Source organism: Gasterosteus aculeatus, chromosome 16 (assembly GCF_964276395.1).
Source record: "Gasterosteus aculeatus chromosome 16, fGasAcu3.hap1.1, whole genome shotgun sequence".
In the NCBI taxonomy this organism is placed as follows: Eukaryota; Metazoa; Chordata; class Actinopteri; order Perciformes; family Gasterosteidae; genus Gasterosteus; species Gasterosteus aculeatus.
Genome location: NC_135704.1, coordinates 19,636,434 through 19,662,483, shown reverse-complemented (window position 1 = coordinate 19,662,483; position 26,050 = coordinate 19,636,434). Strand labels below are relative to the sequence as shown.

The 26,050-nt window shown below is 48.6% G+C and overlaps 3 protein-coding genes and 2 non-coding genes across 5 annotated transcripts; 2 read left to right on the top strand and 3 right to left on the bottom strand.

Annotated features, from left to right (window-relative positions):
• The first annotated feature begins 350 nt into the window (after positions 1–350).
• On the top strand, positions 351–1,296 carry LOC120834180 (olfactory receptor 51E1-like). The gene has a single exon (XM_040202028.2). It carries the CDS (start codon positions 351–353, stop codon positions 1,275–1,277), a length of 927 nt encoding a protein of 308 aa, XP_040057962.2. The 3' UTR covers positions 1,278–1,296.
• Positions 1,297–11,331: 10,035 nt separating this feature from the next.
• Positions 11,332–11,441, bottom strand: trnal-caa (transfer RNA leucine (anticodon CAA)). The gene is made up of 2 exons: positions 11,404–11,441; positions 11,332–11,377 (listed from the first exon to the last, which is right to left on the bottom strand). It is a non-coding gene; the product is annotated as a tRNA-Leu (tRNA).
• Positions 11,442–11,761: 320 nt separating this feature from the next.
• Positions 11,762–11,870, bottom strand: trnal-caa (transfer RNA leucine (anticodon CAA)). The gene is made up of 2 exons: positions 11,833–11,870; positions 11,762–11,807 (listed from the first exon to the last, which is right to left on the bottom strand). It is a non-coding gene; the product is annotated as a tRNA-Leu (tRNA).
• Positions 11,871–11,962: 92 nt separating this feature from the next.
• dhrs12 (dehydrogenase/reductase (SDR family) member 12) lies at positions 11,963–16,941 on the top strand. Its single transcript, XM_040201043.2, has 11 exons — positions 11,963–12,022; positions 12,171–12,364; positions 12,710–12,843; positions 13,039–13,121; positions 13,545–13,637; positions 14,643–14,724; positions 15,022–15,083; positions 15,160–15,264; positions 15,346–15,436; positions 15,830–15,967; positions 16,305–16,941. Exons 2-11 carry the CDS (start codon positions 12,309–12,311, stop codon positions 16,415–16,417), a joined length of 957 nt encoding a protein of 318 aa, XP_040056977.1. The 5' UTR covers positions 11,963–12,022; positions 12,171–12,308; the 3' UTR covers positions 16,418–16,941.
• Positions 16,942–17,072: 131 nt separating this feature from the next.
• wdfy2 (WD repeat and FYVE domain containing 2) lies at positions 17,073–23,580 on the bottom strand. Its single transcript, XM_040201042.2, has 12 exons — positions 23,300–23,580; positions 22,651–22,718; positions 22,466–22,539; positions 20,715–20,769; positions 20,396–20,546; positions 19,918–20,030; positions 19,666–19,792; positions 19,437–19,542; positions 19,211–19,312; positions 18,848–18,978; positions 18,661–18,769; positions 17,073–18,216 (listed from the first exon to the last, which is right to left on the bottom strand). The coding sequence occupies exons 1-12, from the start codon at positions 23,434–23,436 to the stop codon at positions 18,187–18,189; spliced, it is 1,203 nt and encodes a 400-aa protein (XP_040056976.1). The 5' UTR covers positions 23,437–23,580; the 3' UTR covers positions 17,073–18,186.
• Between the last annotated feature and the right edge of the window lie 2,470 nt (positions 23,581–26,050).

The following is a 26,050-nucleotide window of genomic DNA, read 5'->3' as shown; positions in this document are numbered from 1 at the left end:
TTTGGAGTACACGGATGATACCGGTAGAAGTTCTGGTCGCCAGGACGACCAAAGTTGTGTGACTGAAAATCACATCAGCGGCGCTGAGTTCCCAGCAGCACGCGGCAGGCCTCCTGAGGCGAGGCAGTTGTTTACATGTTTACATACATGTAGATGTTGTCAAAGACCTTTAATTAGATCCATGGAGGGTGAAGGAATCTTATAACAAAAAGGCTCCACCGAGCCGACCGCTTCACCTTCTGCATTGTGAAGGTCCACACGCACTAAGTGAAGGTAGAGTCAACTGAACAATCAAAGTGGGGGATGTTTTTCTTGTGCTTCCTCTGTCTGGCTGATCTTTGAAAGCTTTGATGGATGCTCATCTAAATGTAACATATGTAACTCTTGATGGACATTTGGATCTAAACACATACAAATACATTTATTTTGTGATGATGTTGACAATGTATATTCTGATAATCTGCACTAATTGTACTATTGTTTACCTCATCGTGACTCACAACAACCTCCATCAACCTATGTACATTTTCATCGCAGCTTTGTTAGGCAACTCTGTTGTGTTCAGCACTGCTATCTACCCCAAGCTTCTGATGGACTTTCTATCTGAGGAACAGGTCATATCGTACCCGGCCTGTCTCTTCCAGTGTTTTCTTTACTACTCTCTAGATGGTTCCGAGTTCTTACTGTTATCGGCCATGGCTTATGACAGATATGTGTCTATATGTAAACCTCTGCAATATCACACCATCATGAAGAAAACCACCGTGCGTGTTCTCCTGGCTGCAGCTTGGTGTTTCCCTGCTGCTCAGATTGCCGTGCCAGTCACTCTTAGTGCGAATACCAAACTCTGCACGTTTACACTAAGAGGAATATTTTGCAACAATTCCATTTACAAGCTTCACTGTGTGAGCTCCCGAGTGCTTTCTCTGTACGGTGTGATCGTTTTATGTAACGTTAATCTTTTTCCTGTGCTTTTCATAGTTTTTACATACACAAAGATATTTGTTATAACCTACAGAAGTTGTGGGGAAGTCAGGATGAAAGTGGCACAGACCTGTTTACCTCACCTGCTAGTTTTGATCAACTTTTGCAGTTTGGTTACTTATGACGTCATCGCAGTTAAACTAGAATCTGAGATTCCAAAAGCTATAAGATTCATCATGACTTTACAAGTGATCTTGTATCATCCTCTCCTTAATCCAATTATATACGGACTGAAAATGACAGAAATATCCAAACACATCAGGAGGTTATTTCATCAAGACAAACACAACTAAGATTTCACCAAAGATAACGTATTTAATCAGAATGCAATAAAATGTGTTGTCATCTTCTTCAATGTAATGAATCATTTTCTCCAGTGATTTAAACATGTTTGATATAATATGGTTTTTATCAAGTTTCGTGCAAAATGTTACATTATGAATATAATACAACGTAATTGTTGTATTATCAGTGAGTTTTGTGTGTTGAGGAGATGTATACTTGTGTCTTAAAGATCACTTTGAAGCCAACAGTAAACCATCAGTCGGAGAGAATCAGTGTTCTTTCACATTTTGTTACATTGTTATGAAGGAAAATGTACATGTTGGTCTCATCTCTAAATGGTCCCTGATGTCCCCTTCGTGTTAAAGTCACAGCAACAAACAAATGCTTTGGCTCGCAAATGTGGATCAGATTGACCCTCTGTGATGTGGAGCAATTCATTCATGGGTTAGATATTGTTTGACGTGGTCCCACCAGTGGCTGCACAATAATCTACTGATCAATTCATGAATTCATGTTTCAAGATATGAAGCAATGTGCCATAAAATGCAGATATGAAGACTGCTAACTAGTAAATATTTATGTAAACAACGTGTGACTTAAAATACTTGAAATTGTCTTGGCAAGGGTTTGACTTCTGAGGAAATGGATGCAACACATGTATCACGCCGTCCCCATGGCGCTGCACTGGGACACTGAACCATCTGATTCCTGCATGAAGTAGAAATGAAAACTCTGTAAACCTGTTGTCAGGAAATCAAAGCAGTGGACCCGTGAGGTAAAGAGGGCCTCCAGGCGTCTGGACTCTACTGACTGGGCTATTTTCAGGACTGCTACAAGTAGCCTGGAGAAGGCCTGTATCTGTATATATGCAATATATTGACTTATTGCACAATATATAAAAATAAGTGCGATCATTTTCGGTGGTGCGATATTCATTTTACTGCTTTACAGTACACAGCTCTCAACTTTTCAAAAAACCTGCAGTGACATTTTGTCGGGGGTGACCACGCGGCCAATGGAGGGGGGGTGATGATACGGGACGATACGGTCAACGGGGAGGTTGAAGAGGAACCAACGCAGCTTTTTTTCGTGTGGTGGGAGTGCGTGACTAAAGACCCCAATGAGTGACTGTCACGCTCAATGCGTGACACTAGAGAGCCCTGATTTTACATATAAATGAATGTCACCAACATGTTGATTTCCACTCGTCTGCTTCCGTTGTCGGGGGCGGGGCTTAGGCAGCGCCTCCGCGCCCGCGCGCGCAGAGCTGAACCGACAGGCGAAGGGAATGCGTGAACTCACCGTGTTATGAAGTGATATTTTTCGTGACATCTACAGACAATTAGGATAAACTGTCACACTCACCTGCCAGCTCGATCTTCCACACCTGCCCGCATCCACAATCAGTCACTCTCCTGCCTTCCACACCTGCTTCGCGTTCACAATCAGCCCCGCTACATAAGCACTGAACACCCAGCCTGTCATTGCCAGATTGTTCTTCGCGTCATGCAAGTCTCTCCAGCACTCTACCTCGGACTGATCTCCCGGTTTCGACCCTGCCTGTTCCCGACCCGTTCGTCTGTCTCCGCCCCGGTGAGCACCTCAGCCTTCTGTCCCCGACCACTGGCCTGAGCGCCTCGGGTTTCTGTTGCCTGCTCCTTGGACTGCCCGGCGCTTCTGCCCCCGTGCTCCGGATCCCCGACCGGCCCAGCGATCGCACCAGCTGTCTCCCGGCATCTCCTCCCCGATCCTGAGGACCGAACTCTGCTCTGCCTCTCATTGTGCCCGAACGCCTGCTGTGAGGCCGTGTTCAATAAAAGCGTTAACCAAACACTCCGTGCCGTTGTGCTGCATTTGGCTCCGCCACACGCCCGTGTCAGTACAATCTGGCCACAAGATGGAGCCAGCGCACACCGGTTTACCACAGCAGCGCTTGGAGAGAGTCGAGGGCGCCCTTGTGCAGCACGAGGCGCTCCTCACATCCACCCTGGCTGAGGTGCGCCAGGCGACAGCCGCCAGCCAACAGGCCAGCGCCGCTCAGGAGCAGACGTTAACCGCCCTGGTCGCCCAGATCCGGCAGCTCACCCTAAGGATCTCCCAGACGGAATCACAGAGCCCTCCAGCTGCACCTCCCGCAGCTGTATCTCCGCGGACTCCCCCCGGCCCCGCCTTCGAACCCCGGATAGGAGCTCCAGAGCGCTACGGCGGAGACCCAGAGAGCTGCTCTCCCTTCCTGACTAACTGCTCCATCCTCTTCGCCCTGCAGCCCCACACCTTCGCCTCCGAGGAGGCCCGGGTGGCCTTCGCCATTAATCACCTCACTGGGAGGGCCCGTCTGTGGGGAACGGCGGAATGGGAACGCCAGACCCCCGTCTGCAGGTCATTCCAGTCCTTCGCCGCCGAGGTCCGAAAGGTTTTCGGCCCGCCAGCTCTAGGCCCAGATGCCGCCGGCGGTCTCCTGAACCTCCACCAGGGAGACCGTGCGGTGGCAGATTACGCCGTAGATTTTCGCACCCGAGCCCGCCAGAGCAGGTGGAACACTGAGGCTCAGTGCGACGCCTACCTGCGGGGCCTGGAGGACTATGTAAAGGACGAGCTGGTGTCCTTCGACCTACCCACCTCCCTGGATGAGCTCATAGAGCTAACACGGCGAGTTGACCGACGCATCCTTGCCCGGCAGGAGGAGAGGCGGCAGGGAGGGGCTGGACGCCTCCAACCCCGCCGCAGCAGTCCACCACACCAGGCTTCATCCCTTCGATCTGGACCCCTGGTGGAGGACCCGGAACCCATGCAACTCAGCCGGACCACCCTGTCAACCGTGGAGCGCCGGCGCAGACTGAATCTGTGCATGTACTGTGGGGGAGAGGGACACTTTGTCTCCAAGTGCCCGGGAAAAGCCAAGGCTCACCAGTGACTGGGGACGCACCGGTGAGCCCTCCTTCCAAACTGTCCCCCATCAAGAGACCAATCTGCCGCTGCCGCCTGCTGGTGCCAGGGGGTTCCCACACCCTGGCGGTGTTCATTGACTCGGGGGCCGACGTATCATTATCAACAGCGAGTTAGCCCGGCAGTTGGGGATTGAGATAGTGCCTCTGCCTCAGCCCGTGCCCGCCAATGCCCTGGATGATCACGCCCTCGGAATGGTGACCCACCAGACTGTCCCTGTCCAGATGCTGCTCTCCGGGAACCACCATGAGTCGATTTCTTTTCACATCCTGGACTCAACTCGCATCCCGCTCCTCCTGGGGTTCCCCTGGCTTCGCCGTCATAACCCGTACATCGACTGGGCGACAGGGTCCATCCTGGGGTGGAGCACAGCCTGTCATCAAGTCTGCCTGAAACAAGCCCTCGTCCCCCAGCCCCTATCCTGCCCCACTTCAGCCCCGGACCTGGCGGGCGTCCCGGCTGAGTACCACGATTTCAAGGAGGTCTTCAGCAAGTCAAAGGCTACCAGGCTGCCTCCGCACCGGCCGTATGACTGTGCCATTGACCTCCTCCCTGGCACTAGCCCTCCCCGGGGCCGCCTCTACTCCATCTCGGCCCCAGAGAGAAAGGCAATGGAGGATTACATCAACGACTCTCTGTCCGCCGGCATCATCCGTCCCTCCTCGTCCCCGGCTGGGGCTGGGTTCTTTTTTGTCCAACAGAAGGACAAAACGTTGAGACCCTGCATAGACTATCGGGGCCTCAATGACATCACGGTAAAGAACCGATACCCGCTACCCCTCATCTCCTCAGCGTTTGAACTGCTGGAGGGGGCCACCGTTTTCACCAAACTGGACCTTCGAAACGCGTATCACCTGGTCCGCATCCGAGAAGGGGACGAGTGGAAGACAGCTTTCAATACGCCCACCGGCCACTACGAGTATCTGGTCATGCCCTTTGGCCTCACCAACGCCCCAGCCGTCTTCCAGTCCATGGTCAACGACGTCCTACGGGACATGCTTGACAAGTTTGTCTTTGTATACCTGGACGACATCCTAGTGTTTTCCAGATCCATGGAGGACCACATCCACCACGTCCAGGCGGTCCTCCAGAGACTCTTGCAAAACTCGCTCTTCGTCAAGGCCGAGAAGTGCGAGTTCCATGTCCCCTCCGTGTCCTTCCTTGGGTACATTATCGGTCAGGGGGACATCCGCATGGATCCGGCTAAAGTATCCTCTGTCACCGCCTGGCCGGTGCCAGAGTCTCGAAAACAGCTACAACGGTTCCTGGGGTTCGCGAACTTCTATCGCCGCTTCATCCGAGGGTACAGCACGGTGGCAGCCCCTCTCACGGCTCTCACCTCCCCCAAGGTCCCTTTCCGATGGTCACCTGCGGCCGACTCCGCCTTCCAGACCCTGAAGAGCCGCTTCACCTCCGCCCCCATCCTGCGCATGCCCGACCCAGAAAGGCAATTTGTAGTGGAGGTGGATGCCTCGGATGTTGGCGTAGGGGCCGTCCTGTTGCAGCGGGCCGCCGACGACCAGAAACTCCACCCCTGCGCCTTCTTCTCTCGGCGTCTGAACCCCGCAGAGAGAAACTACGATATCGGCAACCGAGAGCTCCTGGCAGTAAAGGCGGCTCTGGAGGAGTGGCGGCACTGGCTGGAGGGGGCCAAACAGCCGTTCCTGGTGTGGACCGACCACAAGAACCTGGAGTACATCAGGACGGCCAGAAGACTAAATTCCAGGCAGGCCCGCTGGTCACTCTTCCTCACCCGTTTCAATTTCACCCTCTCCTATCGACCAGGTAGCCGCAACATCAAGCCCGACGCCCTGTCTCGCCTATTTCTGAAGGGGGAGGAGGAGGGTACTACAGAGGCGGACACCATCCTTCCCCCGGCTCGCCTGGCGGCTGCCATCACCTCGGGAGTCGAGGAGAGGGTCCAGGCAGCTCTGGAGGAGCAGCTGGGTCCCAGCGCCTGCCCACCCAACCGACTCTATGTCCCGAGGCAACTCCGGTCTGAGGTGCTCCAGTGGGGCCACAGTACCCATCTCACCTGCCTCCAACCAGGCTCCGGCCTGACTCCTGCACCAGCTTCCCGTCCCTCATCGCCCCTGGTCCCACGTATCCCTGGACTTTGTAACCGGCCTACACCGCCATCCTCACGGTGGTGGACCGGTTCAGCAAGATGGCGCATTTTATCTCCTTGCCTAAGTTGCCGTCGGCCAAAAAACTGCGGAGGTGGTCCTTCGCGACGTGTTTAGACTCCATGGTCTCCCTGTGGACGTGGTCTCGGACCGGGGACCACAGTTCACCTCTGTCTTTTGGAAGGAGTTCTGCACCCTCATCGGGGCCACGGCCAGCTTGTCCTCGGGGTTCCACCCCCAGTCCAATGGCCAGACGGAGCGGAAGAACCAGGAGATGGAGGCGTCTCTCCGGTGTATGGTCTCCAGCCACCCGTTGACCTGGTCCAAGCAACTAATGTGGGTGGAGTACGCCCACAATACACTGGTCAGCTCGTCCACCGGCCTCTCCCCATGGAGAGGGAGGTCTCCTGCCCAGCCGTACAGACCTTCATCCGCCAATGTCGGCGCACCTGGGCCCAGGCCAGGGCCAACCTCCAGCGGTCGGTGACTAGATACTCCGCCTCTGCTAACCGCCGACGCTCCACTGCGCCCACTTACCGGGTGGGCCAGAGGGTCTTGTTATCGACCCAGGACCTTCCCCTTCGCGACGACTCCAAGAAACTGGCCCAGAAGTTCACTGGCCCATTTGAGATTCTCAAGATCGTCAACCCTGCTGCAGTCCGCCTGAAGCTTCCGCGGACCATGCGTGTCCACCCTACATTCCACGTCTCTAAGATTAAGCCTGTGGTGGAGAGCCCTCTCGTTCCCGCCACCCCGGCCCCCCCACCTCCCCGCATTGTGGATGGAGGCCCTGTCTATTCTGTCCGACGCCTCATCCGCTCCCGCCGCCGGGGGAGGGGCATCCAGTACCTGGTCGACTGGGAGGGCTATGGTCCGGAGACAAGATCCTGGGTCCCCGCCGGTTTTATTGTCGACCCACGGCTTATCACCAGCTTCCACCAGCAACACTCGGACCAGCCCTCCAGGACCCGCCCAGCACCCAAGAGGCTCCGTCCCAATACCCGCACTGCTACGTCCACAGCCGGCCCTGACGAGACGGAGGACTCCTTCTCATCATCGGAGGAGTCCGCAGAGGAGAACGACGCGCCACCCCCCCGGATCCCCGTCCACCCGGCTCACAATTCAGACCGGGCCGAGTCTGAGGAGTATTGAGGAGACTCCTCCAGAACCCTCCCCTCCCGCCCTCGGTGACATCGTTTTGGGACGTCAGGAGACGCCCCTTGAGGGGGGGGTTCTGTCACACTCACCTGCCAGCTCGATCTTCCACACCTGACCCGCATCCACAATCAGTCACTCTCCTGCCTTCCACACCTGCTTCGCATTCACAATCAGCCCCGCTACATAAGCACTGCACACCCAGCCTGTCATTGCCAGATTGTTCTTCGCGTCATGCAAGTCTCTCCAGCACTCTACCTTGGACTGATCTCCCGGTTTCGACCCTGCCTGTTCCCGACCCGTTCGTCTGTCTCCGCCCCGGTGAGCACCTCAGCCTTCTGTCCCCGACCACGAGTCCTGCCTGAGTGCCTCGGGTTTCTGTTGCCTGCTCCTTGGACTGCCCGGCGCTTCTGCCCCTGTGCTCCGGATCCCCGACCGGCCCAACGATCGCACCAGCTGTCTCCCGGCATCTCCTCCCCGATCCTGAGGACCGAACTCTGCCTCTCATTGTGCCCGAACGCCTGCTGTGAGGCCGTGTTCAATAAAAGCGTTAACCAAACACTCCGTGCCGTTGTGCTGCATTTGGCTCCGCCACACGCCTGTGTCATAAACACGTCCAAATGCACTTTGTTACGAAGCTGCAATCTTCAGCTCCGCTGTGGGAACATTTGGGCTTCAAGCCGAATGAGAGAAGAGAGCCGATGACGTGAACGAGCCGGTACGCCGACTTGTTAAAAACACTGGCAACGGAAACAGGCAACACAACTAAGCTAAAGTCTCCCTGTCACGGTGTACGTTCTTGTCACGGTATAGTCACGGTGTAGGTTCTTCTCACGGTGTAGGTTCTTCTCACGGTGTAGGTTCTTGTCACGGTGTAGGTTCTTGGGGGGTACAGAGTCAGCAAGACACAGCAGGTTCGGTTGAAAATATTCTTTTTATTTTTCTGTTTGACTGCAAAATCAGCTCCGTCTCCTCGCTCGCTCCGTCTCTCTCTCCCCCTGCAGGTGAGCCAAACACACGCCCCCCACCACCCTCCCCATGAACAAAACACATCTTTAACCTCAACTACTGTCGCTTCCTTCCTGCTCGTTTGCCTCTTTGGCCGGGAGGAACACAGGGCGACCAAGTGATAGTGACTAGTGACCAGTGATAGTGACTAATGAAAGTGACTAGTGACTAGTGATAGCGATAGTGAGTAGCGATAGTGAGTAGCGATAGTGACTAGTGAGTAGTGACAAATGTGTGTGCATGTGCAGTGTGAAGGGGAGTGACCGGTGGAGTGTTAGAGTCAGTCAGTGGGGGACCGGCTCTGTTGATGAGCCCGACTGCCGACGGTAAGAAACTGTTGGTGTGGCGGGAGGTCTTAGTCCTGATGGACCTCAGCCTCCTGCCAGATGGAAGGGACACAAACAGTTTTTGTCCGGGGTGAGAGGGGTCGGCTACCATCTTTTTAGCTGCTTCAGAGACCTGGAAGGGAACAAGTCCTGCAGGGACGGCAGATTGCAGCCGATCAGCCTCTCTGCAGAGCGGAGGACACGCTGCAGCCTGCCCTTGTCCTTGGCTGTGGCTGCAGCGTACCAGACGGTGATGCAGAGGACGGACTCCATGATGGCCGTGTAGAAGTGGACCATCATCGTCTCTGGCAGGTTGAATTTCTTCAGCTGCCTCAGGAAGAACAACCTCTGCTGAGCCTTCTTGGTGATGGAGCTGATGTTCAGCTCCCACTTGAGGTCCTGGGTGATGATGGAGCCCAGGAAACGGAAGGAGTCCACAATAGTGACGGGGGAGTCACACAGGGTGATGGGGGAGGGTGGTAAATGGTAAATGGCCTGTACTTGTATAGCGCTTTTCTAGTCTTCTGACCACTCAAAGCGCTTTAACACTACATGACATCATTCACCCATTCACACCCATTCATACACTGATGACAGGAGAACCATACAGAGTGACACCTGCCATCAGTAACTACCATTCACACACTGTAGTCGCAGCTACAGGAGCAATGTTGGGTTAAGTGTCTTGCCCAAGGACACAACGACATGCAGGCTAGCCGGGCCTGGGATCGAACCGACAACCCTCTGATTGGAGGACGACCGTGCTCCCCACTCACCCACAGTCGCCCACAGGGGCTCTGCTCCTCCTGAAATCCACAACCATCTCCAGCGTTGAGCTCCAGGTTGTTCTGACTGCACCAGGACACCAGATGGTCAGACTCCCACCTGTAGGCGGACTCGTCCCCACCAGAGATCAGTCCAATGAGGGTGGTGTCATCCGCAAACTTCAGGAGCTTGACGGACTGGTGGCTGGAGGTGCAGCTGTTGGTGTACAGGGAGAAGAGCAGAGGGGAAAGAACGCAGCCTTGGGGGGAAACGGTGCTGATGGTCCAGGAGGCTGAGACATGTTTCCTCAGCTTCACGTGCTGCTTCCTGTCAGACAGACGTTACGACGTCATTTGTTTGTTATTCGACAAAATCTGTTGTGAGCAGTCGATGTATCTCAAAACAAATGTAACAGAAAATGCACAAAGTGAGGAAATAAAAATTGTCAAAGCAAACATTTTAAGCCAAACATTACTTTTTGTAAAATGGGTTGTTATTTCATAATTTCATTATTAATTATTTTTGTGCAATAAATATTGTTTTTCACTATTTTAAATGATAAGAGATGCTCTGACAATCACTAAATGCCTCATCTGAATATAATTGTCAACATTCATGAAATAAATCAGGTGTTTGGATTATTATTTGAATTGACAGCAAAAAAGTACTCAAACGTTAGCAAAGAGTGGAGATCTAGTCGAGTGTTTTGCTCTCAGTGTGGAGGAACAAGCAGTTTATCACATGCAGAGCGGAGAGGTCAGAGGTCGGGGTGTCGGGTTGGACCAGGTCCTGGATGTAAGCTGGACCCCATCCATTCACATCATGGTACGTGAGCACCATGTTTAGAACTGGATGAGCCACCGGTACCAGTGAAGAGAGGGGAGGAGTGAGGGAGAACTTAGGAAGGTTAAAGACCAGTGGAGCTGCTGCATTCTGGATGAGCTGCAGAGGTGGAATGGTGGTAGCAGGAGACCTGCATGTACCTGCGCGTGCTTGTGCGTGTAAATGTGTGTGCGTGCAGTTCGATCTAATGATCACAAACTCTTGTTTATATCATTTACACCAAACCCATCAGAGAAAACATTTGTATCTGTTACTCTAAGGTTTACCTCCTTTTCTACTTCTGTGGTCCTAAAAGAAGTACTTACTAACAACACGGCAGACCTCTGTCACGCTTTAGCACGTTCACTGTATTTCTATTTCATTCGATACACTTTGTAATTTCTAATCATGTTTATAGTCATCTGTGTCTTTTATTCACTACAAATCCAGCACATCGCCATGCAATGAAAAAAAAGTATAATATATGTATATAGTATAATGCTATGTAAAACACAAACACAGATTATTAAGATTTGAATTTGAAAAATGAAATATCATGTTATATACTATTGATGTATATTAATAATGACATTTATATATCCCTCCAGAGTGTGATACTTCTCATCTTTGGGTCGATTCCTTAAATAATGAACAGCCATTGAGTTATTTAAAGTAAGTTTCAGGGATTCAAACATCACTTATTTCCATTATTTAGTTGTAGTTCAGTTGTAACCAATTTTTAAAAGTTGGTTGACAAACAAAACACAATAGCATGAATTAAAAATCTATGTGTACTACTGTTTTTCAAAATGTATGTAATTTTAAGTCCCTAATCCCGATGAAGGAAGAAGGAATCCACTGTTGAATCCTTTATAGACTCACTCTGAAGAAACAGTTGACTCCAGCAAAAGTACTGTCAGAAGTGGGATTCGAACCCACGCCTCCATTCGGAGACCAGAAATCCCGTTCAGAGGAAGGCTCGTCACCTTGAGTCTGGCGCCTTAGACCGCTCGGCCATCCTGACAATGACGTCGGTTGGTGGCTGCTTGATTCATTTAACGTTTAAACAGTCAGAACTGAAGAACGTTATCCAAGCCAAGCGGGCAGAATGAATTATCATGCATGGATCATAAGACATTATCATTCATGTATCAAGTATTAATATGATTAACAGCTTCACGATAATGTACACGTTGTATGTGTCATGTTCAACATAATTAAATTACATCTAAATCGTTGGTGAACCACGTATTGGTTCGCATAGTTTGTATCTACTCGTTAATAGACCGTGAAACGAAAAGAAGACGCGAGTCAGACGCAGACAATGTTTCCGGCAAAAAGGTTTGTCAGAAGTGGGATTTGAACCCACGCCTCCATTCGGAGACCAGAAGTCCCTCAACACAGGAAGGTGCTACCTTGAGTCTGGCGCCTTAGACCACTCGGCCATCCTGACAACTGAGTCTGACGGATGAAATGTGGCTATTTCACCCTTTCATGGAGCTCTGGTTTCTCCTCGAGTGTCCTTGTGTCTTTTTGTCTTCCCGAACGCGCCTTCAACCGACGTAATGAGACACAATAAGTGTTTTCTGATTGGGACACGCGAAGGTATTTGTTGTACTTTTGACCTCATGAAGTAAAACAGTATAATAAATAGTCAATAAATGAATACTTGTGTGTTTCCTTTGAATTTCATTGTGTACAATGAGAAAAACATGAATAGAAACACTAATGTAGTCTCTCTTCTTACGTGTAGACGCTAATACACAGAGACGTCCACCAGGGGCGCTGGACATTCACTCACTTCCGGTGTTGTTGGCCGTGACGCCCCGCCCACTTTACTACATAACCGCCGCTCCTCGTTCTTACGAAAGTGAGAACGCGCAGCAGCAGCATGTCGGTGTACCGGAACGCCGTCTGGCTGGTGAAAGGCCTCCAGGAGTACACCAGGTGAGCGGGCAGCGGCGTCCGGGCCGCGGGCTCCTCCGCGCGGGCCTTTAGCTCCGAACAGGCCGCTAGACGCGCTGTGGTTACGCAACGTAACAGTACGTGCTCAACGTAACCACTTCATTATTAGTATTGATGAGTATCTCATTTAAAATGGCTTCAGGTAATTGTATGACTAATAATACATTACCAGGCATTATTTTGTATACTTAATGCGTAAAAGTATAAAGTAGGACTTTGGATTTTTTTTATTTTTTTTATAATTTCTTACTCATAAAAAAAAAAAAGAATCATTTCAGGACGCCGTTGTTCGTCATTGATCGATAATCATCTGATCAATTCTTCCAGGAGCGGCTATGAGGCGGCGGCGAAGCACTTCGCCCCCGCGGACCTGGAGGTGAGCCTCAGCGGGAGGTCCTACGTCATCACGGGGGCCAACAGCGGCCTCGGCAAGGCCACGGCGCAGGAGGTGGCCAACAGAGGTGCGTGTGCGTTAGAAGCTGATCTGAAGTCTGCTAGTTCAACAGGTGGACGGGTTTGGTCTCTTAGCATCCTTCTCACCAGCATCACTGACCTCCAGTAGGTGACCTGCTTGTAGAGCTGGAATCTCCTGGACCCTGAATGCCTCGCGAGGCTTTCTGTTGCTCCTCGTCACTGATGTCCTTTCATGTCTGCAGGAGGAACCGTTCACATGGTCTGCAGGAACCAGAGCCGAGCAGACGCCGCCAAGGAGGAGATCGTGGAACGCAGTAAAAACCAGGTGAGCATTGAAGCTGGACGGAGTCGTCCTCCTTGTACCAGAGACAATACTTCTTCACTCCACTGTGTGAGTGTGGCCAAACATCCTGGTACTTTAGACAAGCTTTTACCACTATACCATGTTACGCCATACAGCCAGCATGCGGCTCTTAAACCGGCCCACAATCCTTTGCACGCTGTTATAAGAGCTAGAGGATCAAAGTTCAAAGAGCGCTGTTCTAAGGAAGTAGTATTCCCTCAAAGAGGGGCTGTTGTACTTCAGGGAGAGGGTGTATTTGTGGTTTATACGTTTCATCTTACTGCCGAAAAACATTCATTGTTTTTAATCCTGGATCTGATTAGCTGTAAAAAGAAATATTAAAAAAAAAAACTTCAAATCGAGTATACTTTCCTATTTCAATGTTCACATTTTTTTCTTTCCCAGAACGTCCACGTCCACATTGTCGACATGTCCAACGCAAGACAAGTGTGGGAGTTTGCCCAGAGCTTCTCTCAGAGCAGCTGTCTTCATGTGCTGGTAGGTGATGGTGCTGAGGAGGACGCAGTCGCCATGGCGACGTCTCTTGCTAGTGTTGTTTTTTTGTCCTTTAGCCATGTTTGGTTTTAGCAACAAGTAAACGGGAAGTGACCATATATGGACTGAGGGGGAGATAGCGACGTCATATACGTCTCTGGTAGAGTAGAAACTTCTGCTTTATGGTCTGTCAATCAGCGTGTAGCCCCGCCCTAAAGCGTCCCCTGCTTTATGGTCTGTGACTCTAAATAGAACATAAGTCACTAAATGAACATCATGCTGTGTTGAAGACTTGAAACTAGAGACTGAGACCATGAACTCATGTTTACAATGTTTACTGAGGGAATAAATCAAGAGAGAAGTAGTCATTTCCTCATAGACGTCTATGGGAGCAGAGGAGTCGCCCCCTGCTGGTCACTACAGAGAAGTAGAGTCATTTCCTCATAGACGTCTATGGGAGCAGAGGAGTCGCCCCCTGCTGGTCACTACAGAGAAGTAGAGTCATTTCCTCATAGACGTCTATGGGAGCAGAGGAGTCGCCCCCTGCTGGTCACTACAGAGAAGTAGAGTCATTTCCTCATAGACGTCTATGGGAGCAGAGGAGTCGCCCCCTGCTGGTCACTACAGAGAAGTAGAGTCATTTCCTCATAGACGTCTATGGGAGCAGAGGAGTCGCCCCCTGCTGGTCACTACAGAGAAGTAGAGTCATTTCCTCATAGACGTCTATGGGAGCAGAGGAGTCGCCCCCTGCTGGTCACTACAGAGAAGTAGAGTCATTTCCTCATAGACGTCTATGGGAGCAGAGGAGTCGCCCCCTGCTGGTCACTACAGAGAAGTAGAGTCATTTCCTCATAGACGTCTATGGGAGCAGAGGAGTCGCCCCCTGCTGGTCACTACAGAGAATGTAGCTTTAACACATGAAGCTCTGTCGTCGCTTTAGAGATCAGAGGTGGTTTTCTGGTGTCGATCCTGTTATGTCGGTGTTCTTCATCCTTTCTTGTTCTCCAGATCAACAACGCCGGCTGTATGGTGAACGAGCGAGAGCTCACCGAGGACGGACTGGAGAAGAACTTTGCCACAAATACACTCGGTGAGGAAATTCTACCATAGTACTTCAGGAACTGCTACACAAACAAAGCGTTTTGCTTTTCTTTCTTTCAGATATGTAACCATGTTTTTGTCTTTGTTTTAATGAAGACTTAGAAAGTTGTTCAATCTTACTGTGCATATTTAAACGAAAGGACCAGTAGAAAAACGTAGCAGTTTAATCTCTTAAATTCAGTGTATTTATTTTTCTTCACCCGGCTCCGTTTCATTTGACCTCTGGCGGCCCTGTTATCATGGAACAGTAATCCGAACCTCCTTTTATTATATTGTTTTATTGTAGGCACATACATCCTCACCACGGCGCTGATCCCGGCCCTCAAGAAGGTTGAAGACCCCAGAGTGGTGGGTGGAGTCGGGCTCTTCCATGTGCTCTGGTTCTGCTGGTGGGACTGAACCTCCAGCTGGTGTCTCCTCTCAGGTCACCGTGTCGTCGGGCGGAATGCTCACCCAGAAGCTCAACGCCGACGACCTCCAGTTTGAGAAGGGGGCGTTTGACGGCACCGCGGCCTACGCTCAGAACAAAGTGAGGGACGTCCTCCGCGGCAAAGACGGATGGAGGAGCTCCGTCCGTGGTGGCTGACGGGTGTTTGTGTTGTGTGTCCAGAGGCAGCAGGTGATCCTAACAGAAAGGTGGGCCACTCAGCACAAAGACATCCACTTCTCCTCCATGCACCCCGGCTGGGCAGACACTCCAGGTCACAGCAATTATTTTCTTCAATTTATTACTTTTTTTAAATTTTTTTAATTTTACTTTTAATTTTCTTACTGAAATTATTTAATTTGAATGTTTACATCTACTTTGAAATTCCATTTAAGTTATTATTCTTTATTTACATTTTTATTTGCATTTAATATTCTATCAATATATATTACATTCAGTCTATTTCTGTTAATCATTATTTTATAATCATCCAACAGCTTAATTGACTCCAATATCTTTGTTCATGGGCATATTAAATGTAATTAAAATGTACTTTTAACTATTTAATTGGACAATAACACAACTGATTGAAATGTTAAATCACTGGTTTGTGCATTAATAATAACAGCAACTATGACGTGTAACGCCTGCGTGTTTGTCTCTGCAGCCGTGCAGACCTCCATGCCGTCCTTTCACGCCAAGATGCAGGCCAAGCTGAGGACGGAGGCCATGGGCGCCGACACCGTAGTGTGGCTCGCCGTGTCCGCGGCCGCCGCCAAGCAGCCGAGCGGCCTCTTCTTCCAGGGTCAGCAACACGTCACCACGCACGACCCCGCGTGATGTCCAGGGTCACGGATCAGATCCTCCCTATGAGCTCCTGAGAGGCCGCCATGCTAGTTAGCTGCTGCAGACGAGCGTAGCCGAGGGGTTTTTAGTTGCATCTGTACTTTATGATGATGATAAAACAACTTTATTTCATGCACAGCACCACAACTTCACTTCTGCTTGTTGGTCACAATAAAGCTCCAAAAACCTGGTCTGGAGCCGTTTCCTGTAGAGCTTAGCGTGACTGTATAATGGGTTACACTGGTTCGCTTGTTAGCTAGCTAGCTTAGCTTAGCTGACCTGCTCTGTGTTTGCAGATCGTAAAGCTGTGGCCACTCACCTCCCGCTGGCCTCCTCCAGGGCGTCTGCGCAGGAGGAGGAGAAGCTGCTCGCCGCTCTGGACGAGTTTGCCCTCAAGTTCAAACCGTGAAGCCGCCTGCAAGCGACTGTTTGCATCACCGCGGGTCCCAACGCGCAAGAACGACCACAGCAAATGTTGGCTTTTTATTTAAATGTGTCGATCAAAAAAAGTATTTATTCTCGAATTATAAAATATTGAAAATTTCCCCCTTAAAATGATCATTTGTTCCCTCGTCTCTTTAGGGGAATGAAACTCAAACAAGCTGTTTTAAACCAAGTCTTCTTCATCGTGATGCTTTTGTCTTCACAAACACACTTATATAAATAACTCAATGCTGTTAATATCTAAGTTCATCTGGATGTTTGGATCTAATCAAACGCACTTTGACAGAATAGATATTTAAATCAAACATGAAGATTCTGCTTTTCTCTCCTTGCTCATAATTATACTTGTTAACCTTAATATTGTTAGAATGATTGTTCTTGTTCCACACGATGATTGAAATTTTAACTTTTTTTTTCCTTTTCTGTTGATTTGATGTCATGCTCATGACTTAATATGGAGTAAAATATATAAATAACACTGAACATCCATCTGTGTTCATGTTTGCTTTTACATTTCAATCTTCATGCCTTTAAAGAGAATTTGGACCAAGAAATCAAGGAGAGGAATTTGCACTTTACACGAATGCGTCCGTGACAAAGGAATTCACCACACTGACTCATTTACATCACAGGATTTTATTTTGAAAAGCTAGCAATTTAGTTTTCAGGTGTTTTTTAATATTCCAGTGAAACTGTGAAGACGATGCTAAAGAGTGAAGCTATATACAGAGATAAATATATAGGTATATTGATTATTCCCTCTGCTTGATTTTCACACCCTGAAACTAAAAGCTGTACAACGGCAACAACACAAATATGATACGTGGTTGAATAGAATTGTGTTTATGACTTAACGGCTGCTCCAGTCTGACCTTTATGGATGAAACATGTTTAATATCACAAATTGTTGGGAAATGTTGAGTGAATGCTCAGTAAATATTAACTCAATATTCAGTGGGTTTAAAACAAAGTCACCGTCTGACTGCTGAAGAACAAACGTGTTTTCTCTTCACAGTGTGTCGTTTTTCTCTTCTCCATTCCAGTGCAGTAACAAAAAGGGTTAGTTTGGTCACGGCGCCCACATGCTGGGTGATAAATACGCTGACTAGCAGTAGAGACCGGCGTGCAGTTTACAACACGCCGCGATGACCTCATCATGACGTCACACTTGGGTTTCTCTGAAGTGACAGAAGAAGTAACCTCCAGAGATGGACAGCGAGCAGATGGAAGGTTGGACGGGGAGACGGATGGACGCGGGGACACGCAGCCGCCACAGAGCAAACTGAGGACATGTATGTAAAGTACGTTTACGGAACACGGAGACGTGAAATGAACTTTTCACCAGGCTCCGTCGATGAAAACAGGGATTTAACCGCTTCTGTTGGCTAGTTTGTGTTACTGTGTGACTTTTAAATGTTTCATTCAGATCCTCCAAAGTCACCCAACAACACAAACTGACACAGATGGAGTGTTTGAACAGACGTGAAAAGGTCCAAATATTCACTGGACTGATAGAGATCATTTTAAGTTTAAACCTGCAGACCGACAATCAGCTCCATCGCATCAAATCCCTGAACCCGCCCCTAAAGAGAGCCAGCTGTCACTCAAACACCCGTCCTTCCGTCCGTGACCTTGGGTCAAAGGTCAGAGTGAGGCCCGACCCACTCCAACGGCCTGCAGGGTCCTGGCCGATGACCAGCTGGTCATGTGATTGATCCCGGTCCCGCCTGAAGCTCAGGACACCACAGGACTCATGTCCCACAGCTGTGGGCGGAGTCAGAGACGAAGCGTTAAACCATTTGATCCTCCAGTGATAGTTATTGTTACATCACGATTAAAACTGTCAGAATCACATTTTTATGTAACGCTGTTGCCATTTTTCACATTGTTATTAATTTACACTCAACCAATTTTTATTCTATTGTTCATAGATCTACATTTTTACTTATTCTTTGATGAAACTGTGGTACAATAAATTAATTTTATATATTTATTATCATCATCACTATTATACCACTACTACTGTTATTGATAATTATTTTATTGTATTTGTTTGACTTTATTAATAAAAATGTGTTGGAGCATTTAGATTTTTATCTCATTAAATTGTTATTATCGAGTTTCTTTTATTTTGAAAGCGATTCTACAACCCAACAAATTCTAAAACATTAAACCAACACTAATGATGATGTCTTGCGGCGCTCTGACCTTGACGACCTTGTCGGTCCCGGAGGTCAGCAGCTTCCCCGTGGTGGGCTCGTAGTGCATGTGCACGACGCCGTGCTTGCTGTCGTGGAAGGTGACGGTGGGCGCTCGGCTGCGGGACACAGAGCGTGTCAGAGAGGTTCTGCGTGACGGGACAGTAGTGGTCAGCTGGGGTCAGGTCGGTACTCACTCCTCGTCGCTGATGGACTCGTGGCAGCCGTCGCAGACTCGCACCTCGAACTCGAAGCCCATGAGCGGGATGGCGGAGCGGCGGGACGAGCACTTGGCGCACACGGCCCGGCCGCACTTCCTGCAGTGATGCTGAAGAACGACAACGTGTCACAATCGTTCATTCATACAAACTACAAACTTAAATGTCCATAAGTTGTAAATTAAAAAGGATGATTTTTGGACAATAAATTCATAAACATATATATGGAAATAAATAGCAGTGTGAAGCGAGACAGGAAGTTGTTCCTGAGAGAAGAGTTCGATAAGTGCGTTTGCGTTGTAGAAGTAGTCACGTGTGATTTATGATTCATGACTTGGTCACCTGTCGGAGGCCGATCTTCTTACTGTCCCACATCTGTTTGAAGTTCCAGAAGAAGGGCTGCTCACACTTCTGACACGAGTCGCTGTCCAACCACTCGGGGGTCTGCGAACATCAAGACACTTTCAAGACAACTTGACGACACGAACATCAAGTCGCTCGTCTCAACTTCCCTCTCTTCTTTCTTCCTCCTCCTCCTCCTCCTCCTCCTCCTCCTCCTCCTCCTCACCTCTTGTCTCGTTACGTCCATGTTCCAGATGACGATGCTTCCGTCTGAGCTGCAGGAGATCAGCTGACGGGTGTGTGAAGCGTAGCAGAGACCCTGAACCTTCTCACTGCAGGGAGAGACACACACACACACACACACACACTGAATTGCATGAAGGAAGTCAATCAACCATCACGTGTCACCATGAGGCGGCGCTGAGGTGCGTTCAGGGGATATCTGGGATTCTCACTTGTGACCCTGCAGCTCGATGGCGGTGCCTTTGCGGCCTCCGATGTCCCACATGATGATGGAGTGGTCCGAGCTGCCGGAGAACAGAACCCTCTGGACCGGGTCCCAGCACAGAGCCGTCACATGACCTGGAGGCATGCACACAGTCACACAAGAAGACACACATACAGAGTCACACACACACACACACACACACACACGTATATACACTAATACCACCTTGAATGAATGTTGTGTGTATGTCTCTGTGTACCAGTGTGTCCTTTGAAGGTGGTCACCAAGCTGCAGCTGTCCTGCTCCAGCTTCAGGATGGTCACCTGACCCGACTGGTCTCCTACGAAAGCATGTCTGGTCTCCACGTCGAACCGAGGAACGAGTTAAGGTCCATGGAGAAGAAGATGATGATGCATTCATGGTCAATGTGGTCCACAGTGCAAACTACATTGTGTAGGACGACCTGATCAGCACAAAGTAGTTATTTGCCTCCGGAGAGGGGGAGGGGCTTATCTCCATGGAAACCGTTATCTACTCAGCCGTTTATGTCCTCCAACTATGAGATAAACAACCATCCGGCTGGTTTATTACAGCGGTGTGTACCTAAAATACAAAATACGTTATGCGGAAATAACAAAATAATAATGGCTAACGTCATTGATGTCAAGAGAAGCATCCTGTCTCTGATTGGCTGTGGAGACGCAGCGTGTCCCACTCAGATGGGGGGGAAAGGATACTGGAGGCCGGAGACCCAGGCGGCCGTGCGGTACGTCCCCAGCTGCTGACCGCTCTCCGAGCAGAGCCAGTTGAGGTTCTTGTCCTGGCCGGTGCTTAGGAGCCACTCCATCTCCAGCACGAACAGGACCACTGTGACCCGGCCCTGATGGGCTGCACACACACACCGCAGATCCATTGTGAGAACCTCATGGCTCAGAGGCCGTTCGTTTTCCCGCCATGTTTTTATAGACATCAGGAATGAATAAAAGATGTGAATTAATACAATCGCTAGCTGTCAACATCAATCTGACTAAAATACACACAAACTTTCTGTCTCACCCTGGTAGGTGCTGGCTGGGGTCAACTTGTTGTAGTCTTCCGACAGGACAAATTCCTGAAAGATAGGAAGTGACAGAGTGTAACTACAGACAATGTAGTTACACTCTATATAGATTCCTGCAGTGATGATGTGTTTCTGTAGTCCAACAGGAAGTCGTCATGTTTCTGTAGTCCAACAGGAAGCCGTCATGTTTCTGTAGTCCAACAGGAAGTCGTCATGTTTCTGTAGTCCAACAGGAAGTCGTCATGTTTCTGTAGTCCAACAGGAAGTCGTCATGTTTCTGTAGACCAACAGGAAGTCGTCATGTTTCTGTAGACCAACAGGAAGTCGTCATGTTTCTGTAGACCAACAGGAAGTCGTCATGTTTCTGTAGACCAACAGGAAGTCGTCATGTTTCTGTAGACCAACAGGAAGTCGTCATGTTTCTGTAGTCCAACAGGAAGTCGTCATGTTTCTGTAGTCCAACAGGAAGCCGTCATGTTTCTGTAGTCCAACAGGAAGTCGTCATGTTTCTGTAGACCAACAGGAAGTTGTCATGTTTCTGTAGACCAACAGGAAGTCGTCATGTTTCTGTAGACCAACAGGAAGTCGTCATGTTTCTGTAGACCAACAGGAAGTCGTCATGTTTCTGTAGACCAACAGGAAGTCGTCATGTTTCTGTAGTCCAACAGGAAGCTGTCATGTTTCTGTAGTCCAACAGGAAGCTGTCATGTTTCTGTAGTCTAACAGGAAGTCGTCATGTTTCTGTAGTCTAACAGGAAGTCGTCATGTTTCTGTAGACCAACAGGAAGTCGTCATGTTTCTGTAGACCAACAGGAAGCTGTCATGTTTTTGTAGTCTAACAGGAAGTCGTCATGTTTCTGTAGTCTAACAGGAAGTCGTCATGTTTCTGTAGTCTAACAGGAAGTCGTCATGTTTCTGTAGACCAACAGGAAGTCATCATGTTTCTGTAGACCAACAGGAAGTCATCATGTTTCTGTAGTATAACAGGAAGTCGTCATGTTTCTGTAGACCAACAGGAAGTCATCATGTTTCTGTAGACCAACAGGAAGTCATCATGTTTCTGTAGACCAACAGGAAGTCATCATGTTTCTGTAGTATAACAGGAAGTCGTCATGTTTCTGTAGACCAACAGGAAGTCATCATGTTTCTGTAGACCAACAGGAAGTCATCATGTTTCTGTAGTATAACAGGAAGTTGTCATGTTTCTGTAGTCTAACAGGAAGTTGTCATGTAGTCTAACTGACCTGTTTCATATTAGAGAACAAAACGCTGGTTTTACACAAACTTTAAAATCCGACATACACAAACATTTTCACTTCCTGTATGGGAACAGGAAGTGGTCAAACGCTGAGTCATGTCTTGGTTTAGCACTCGGTTCAGCCCTTCCTCCTGCAAATAGTTCCACTTTTTCTAAAAAATCAACCAGTGGAGAGACAAACAGATAATTCCCTGAACATCAGAGATCCACAAGTTCTAAGGTCGATCTGACATTAAATCTGATCTGACAGGGTCGTCGTGGCACCAGGAACCGGCTCCATGTCCAATGTCAAAGTGTCCCTGAGCAAGACACCTCACCCCTAAATGCTCCCCGGGCAAAAAATGTAAAAAGTCATGGGTTAAAAATGGAATGTAAGTCGCTTTGGATAAAAGCGTCAGCTAAATGACCTGTAATGTGATGTCAATTAAATGGCTCACTGAAGTAGATGTTCCTGTCGACACACAGTCAGAGAACATGAGGGGAACTCACACAGATGCTGCCGGTGTCCATCCCCACGGAGAGCCTCCTCGTCTCTGGGTTGAAGGACATGCAGGAGCACGAGGCTTGACACAAACAGGGAGGAGAGGGAGAACCTTTGAACATGGACTGGTTTTGTTGGAGCAAAACCTGGATCAGACATTATATATAACAATAAACACCGGAGCAGGACTTACTGGAGAGCGTGTGGTAGACACTCGGCCAGTACTGACCGCTGTCTCTCTTCAGCCAAACCCGGATCGTCCTGTGGGAAGAAACCAGACGGTTTTAGAGCCGTCATGAGGTTCAACGCTCTCAAGTGTACAATAAACACACCAAACCTCTGGTTCTATAAAGTGAAGTCAAAGCTTCATTTGTTTAAATTTGACAAAACAAACCTGGATCAAAATAAAGACACATTCAAAAGAAAACCAGGGGGATTCTGGGTAAGGTTACGGAGAACACACAACCGGTGAACACACACAAACACACGCGCACAGTGCATCACTAAGTGAGGGGAGAATTATTCTACTAGTGACCCCGATCGGGCCCCGAACCAGAGGCTGAGCACCTCTGATCCTTTTAAAACGTTAGAAAAACTGCAGAGCTCTTCTTGTCTTTTACATTAAAATGACGTGAATCCGCACGTTAAATTGGTTAATGGTACAATAAAACATTAAAAGAGCAAACTGTGGGTTATATTATGCAACAGGGTCAGCGGACTCTTTAACAGAAACGTTAGCACATTATTTCACCATAAACACACACACACACACACACGGTGCATACATCACACACACCGGAGCGGAGACCCGCTCGTGGCCGCCGGGTGACGGAGGCTGGTACCTGTCCTCGGACACGCTGATGACGCCGTCCTCCTTCGGGATGATGACCGCCGAGCTAACGACATCTTGGAAAGGCTCGATCGTGCTCAGCAGACATGGCGTCCGAGCCTGCGGGCGAGGCTGTCTTTCGGCCGCCATGAGTCGCTAGTGGAGCTCAGACCTCCGGTCTACATTCCCGCTCGCCCCCCGTCCGACGGCGAAGCCTCGTCTGCTCCACGTTAGCTGCTAGCTGGCTAGCCAGCTGTCAGCGGTGTTGTGACTGTTGCCAGTCAGCTGACACACATCCGGGTAAACAGGAAGAACTTCCTGTCTACGAAATAAGACGTCCGATTGACCATAGATGTGTATCCGATTGACCATAGATGTGTATCCGATTGACCATAGATGTGTATCCGATTGACCATAGATGTGTATCCGATTGACCATAGATGTGTATCTGATTGACCATAGATGTGTATCCGATTGACCATAGATGTGTATCTGATTGACCATTGATGTGTATCCGATTGACCATTGATGTGTATCCGATTGACCATAGATGTGTATCTGATTGACCTTAGATGTGTATCTGATTGACCATTGATGTGTATCTGATTGACCATTGATGTGTATCCGATTGACCATAGATGTGTATCTGATTGACCTTAGATGTGTATCTGATTGACCATTGATGTGTATCCGATTGACCTTAGATGTGTATCTGATTGACCATAGATGTGTATCCGATTGACCTTAGATGTGTATCTGATTGACCATAGATGTGTAACCGATTGACCATAGATGTGTAACCGATTGACCATAGATGTGTATCTGATTGACCTTAGATGTTCCAGATTCAGTGTGACGGTTGCAGCAGGTGGTTCCATGCAGACTGCCTGCACAGATTAAGAGCAATGCTTGGATATGCACTTTGTGCAGTAACTAAATCCGCATTCAGTATTTCTTGGTCTTGGTCTCTTTTTATATGCCTACGCGCCTTATCTGTGTGTGAATAGAATATTCTATACATGTCATGTTCACTAACTTTGCCTTCATTTCCTCAGAAAGTTTACAGTAATAGTTAATAGAGGAGGTCAACATGAACTAGGATTAAGTGAAAACAGAGTGTTATCATTTTTGGATCTGGTTTAAAAACAGTTCAAAGATTGGGATATGACACTCCACAGGGAAATGACGATTGGTGCCTTTTTGGCTGTACAAGCCATTTTACCCCAACGCCCGGAATAGAGGTGCATTTTATTTTGAAATGAGGTCCACTACTACTAGAACTACTACTTCAAGGACCAACAACCCTACTACTACTACTACTACTACTACTACTACTACTAGGACTACTACTTCTAGGACCAACAACCCTACTACTACTACGACTACTAGGACTAGTCGTACTACTACCTACTAATACTACTACCTAATAGATAGTGGTCAGCAGACATGGCGTCCGAGCCTGCGGGCGAGGCTGTCAGGATCTGTCAGAATCCTGATTCCTGATCCTGATAGATACATTTGATTGGTTCACAGTGACAATCAATGTAAATTAGGATTCCATTTCCCCATCAACCTACGTGATTTTATTCTGAAAAGAACGTGCTAGTCTCAAACCGGAATACGAGTCGTGTTTAAACGCGTGTGTTCGTGTTCATATGTGCGTGTGTGTGCGTGTGTGCGTGTGTGCGTGCGTGTTGCAGCAGTCCTTCCTCCTCTTTGCTCTCCACGGTCCCGGATGTTTCCTCTTATTTTTGCGGAAGTGTTGATATTTTTCCAACCCACATTATGCAAATCAAGCGGCACGGGCACGCGCGTCCGGCTGACTGTCACGTGGCACAGCGCGCGGACCGTAGCATGACGTGTTAGAGAAAATGCTCAGCAAAGTGGCTGAGATGGATCGTTTCACATGCTTTTATTGTGAAACCGCATCTTTGAAGAAAACAAGGGAGGAAGCTTATTTTTAACACACATCACACCAAAAGATCCAGAAAAAAACATCCAGGACAATGATAGTAATAATAATAATGATGGCGACCATATTAAATATATTAAAAATAATACACTTATAAATAGAAAGTTATAATAATGACAATAATGACAAATTTACAATAGTGGTAGTAATTACGATAAATATATAAATACAACTACAATAATGAATCATAATTCATCTCCTTCCAAAGTCTTTCTGACTCTCACTCATAAAATAACAACGACTCAGTGTTCATGTCTGATCTTCTAGATTGTTGTGCACAAGGAGGACTAGTCTAGCCCTCTGGTGGAGCTGCAGGGTGTGCGCATGTCAGTTCAGCAGCGTTTCCTTCGTTTTGGCACGAAGAGGCCCGTCTTTGGTCCCTGGTTGCATTCCAGGTTTCATAAGTTACTGTTATTTTTTCTTTTTCTATATAAGTATAACTATATATAACTTTATACACATATAGAGTCATATAGATATTTGGGGAGTTGTCGTTAACAGTACATGTGTAGGATGTCCTCGACACCGGACAACCACCATTCTTAAATAATACGCTCTCAAACAGTCGCCACCCTCATATGTTGTGTTCTTCCCGTATAATGCATGAACAGGATCGTTTCCTCGCACGCATGCGCACTAGAACCTTGTCCTGGGCCCTTTCGCGGAAACGGTAAGGAGCGTGCTTCAGGGGGCCAATGACCTGGCGAGTTACTGCTCACACGTGACGCTGACGGACCGCGTGGGGATTGAGGCGGGTTAGGGGCGGGGCCTGCACGCGGAGCTCCGGGTAAA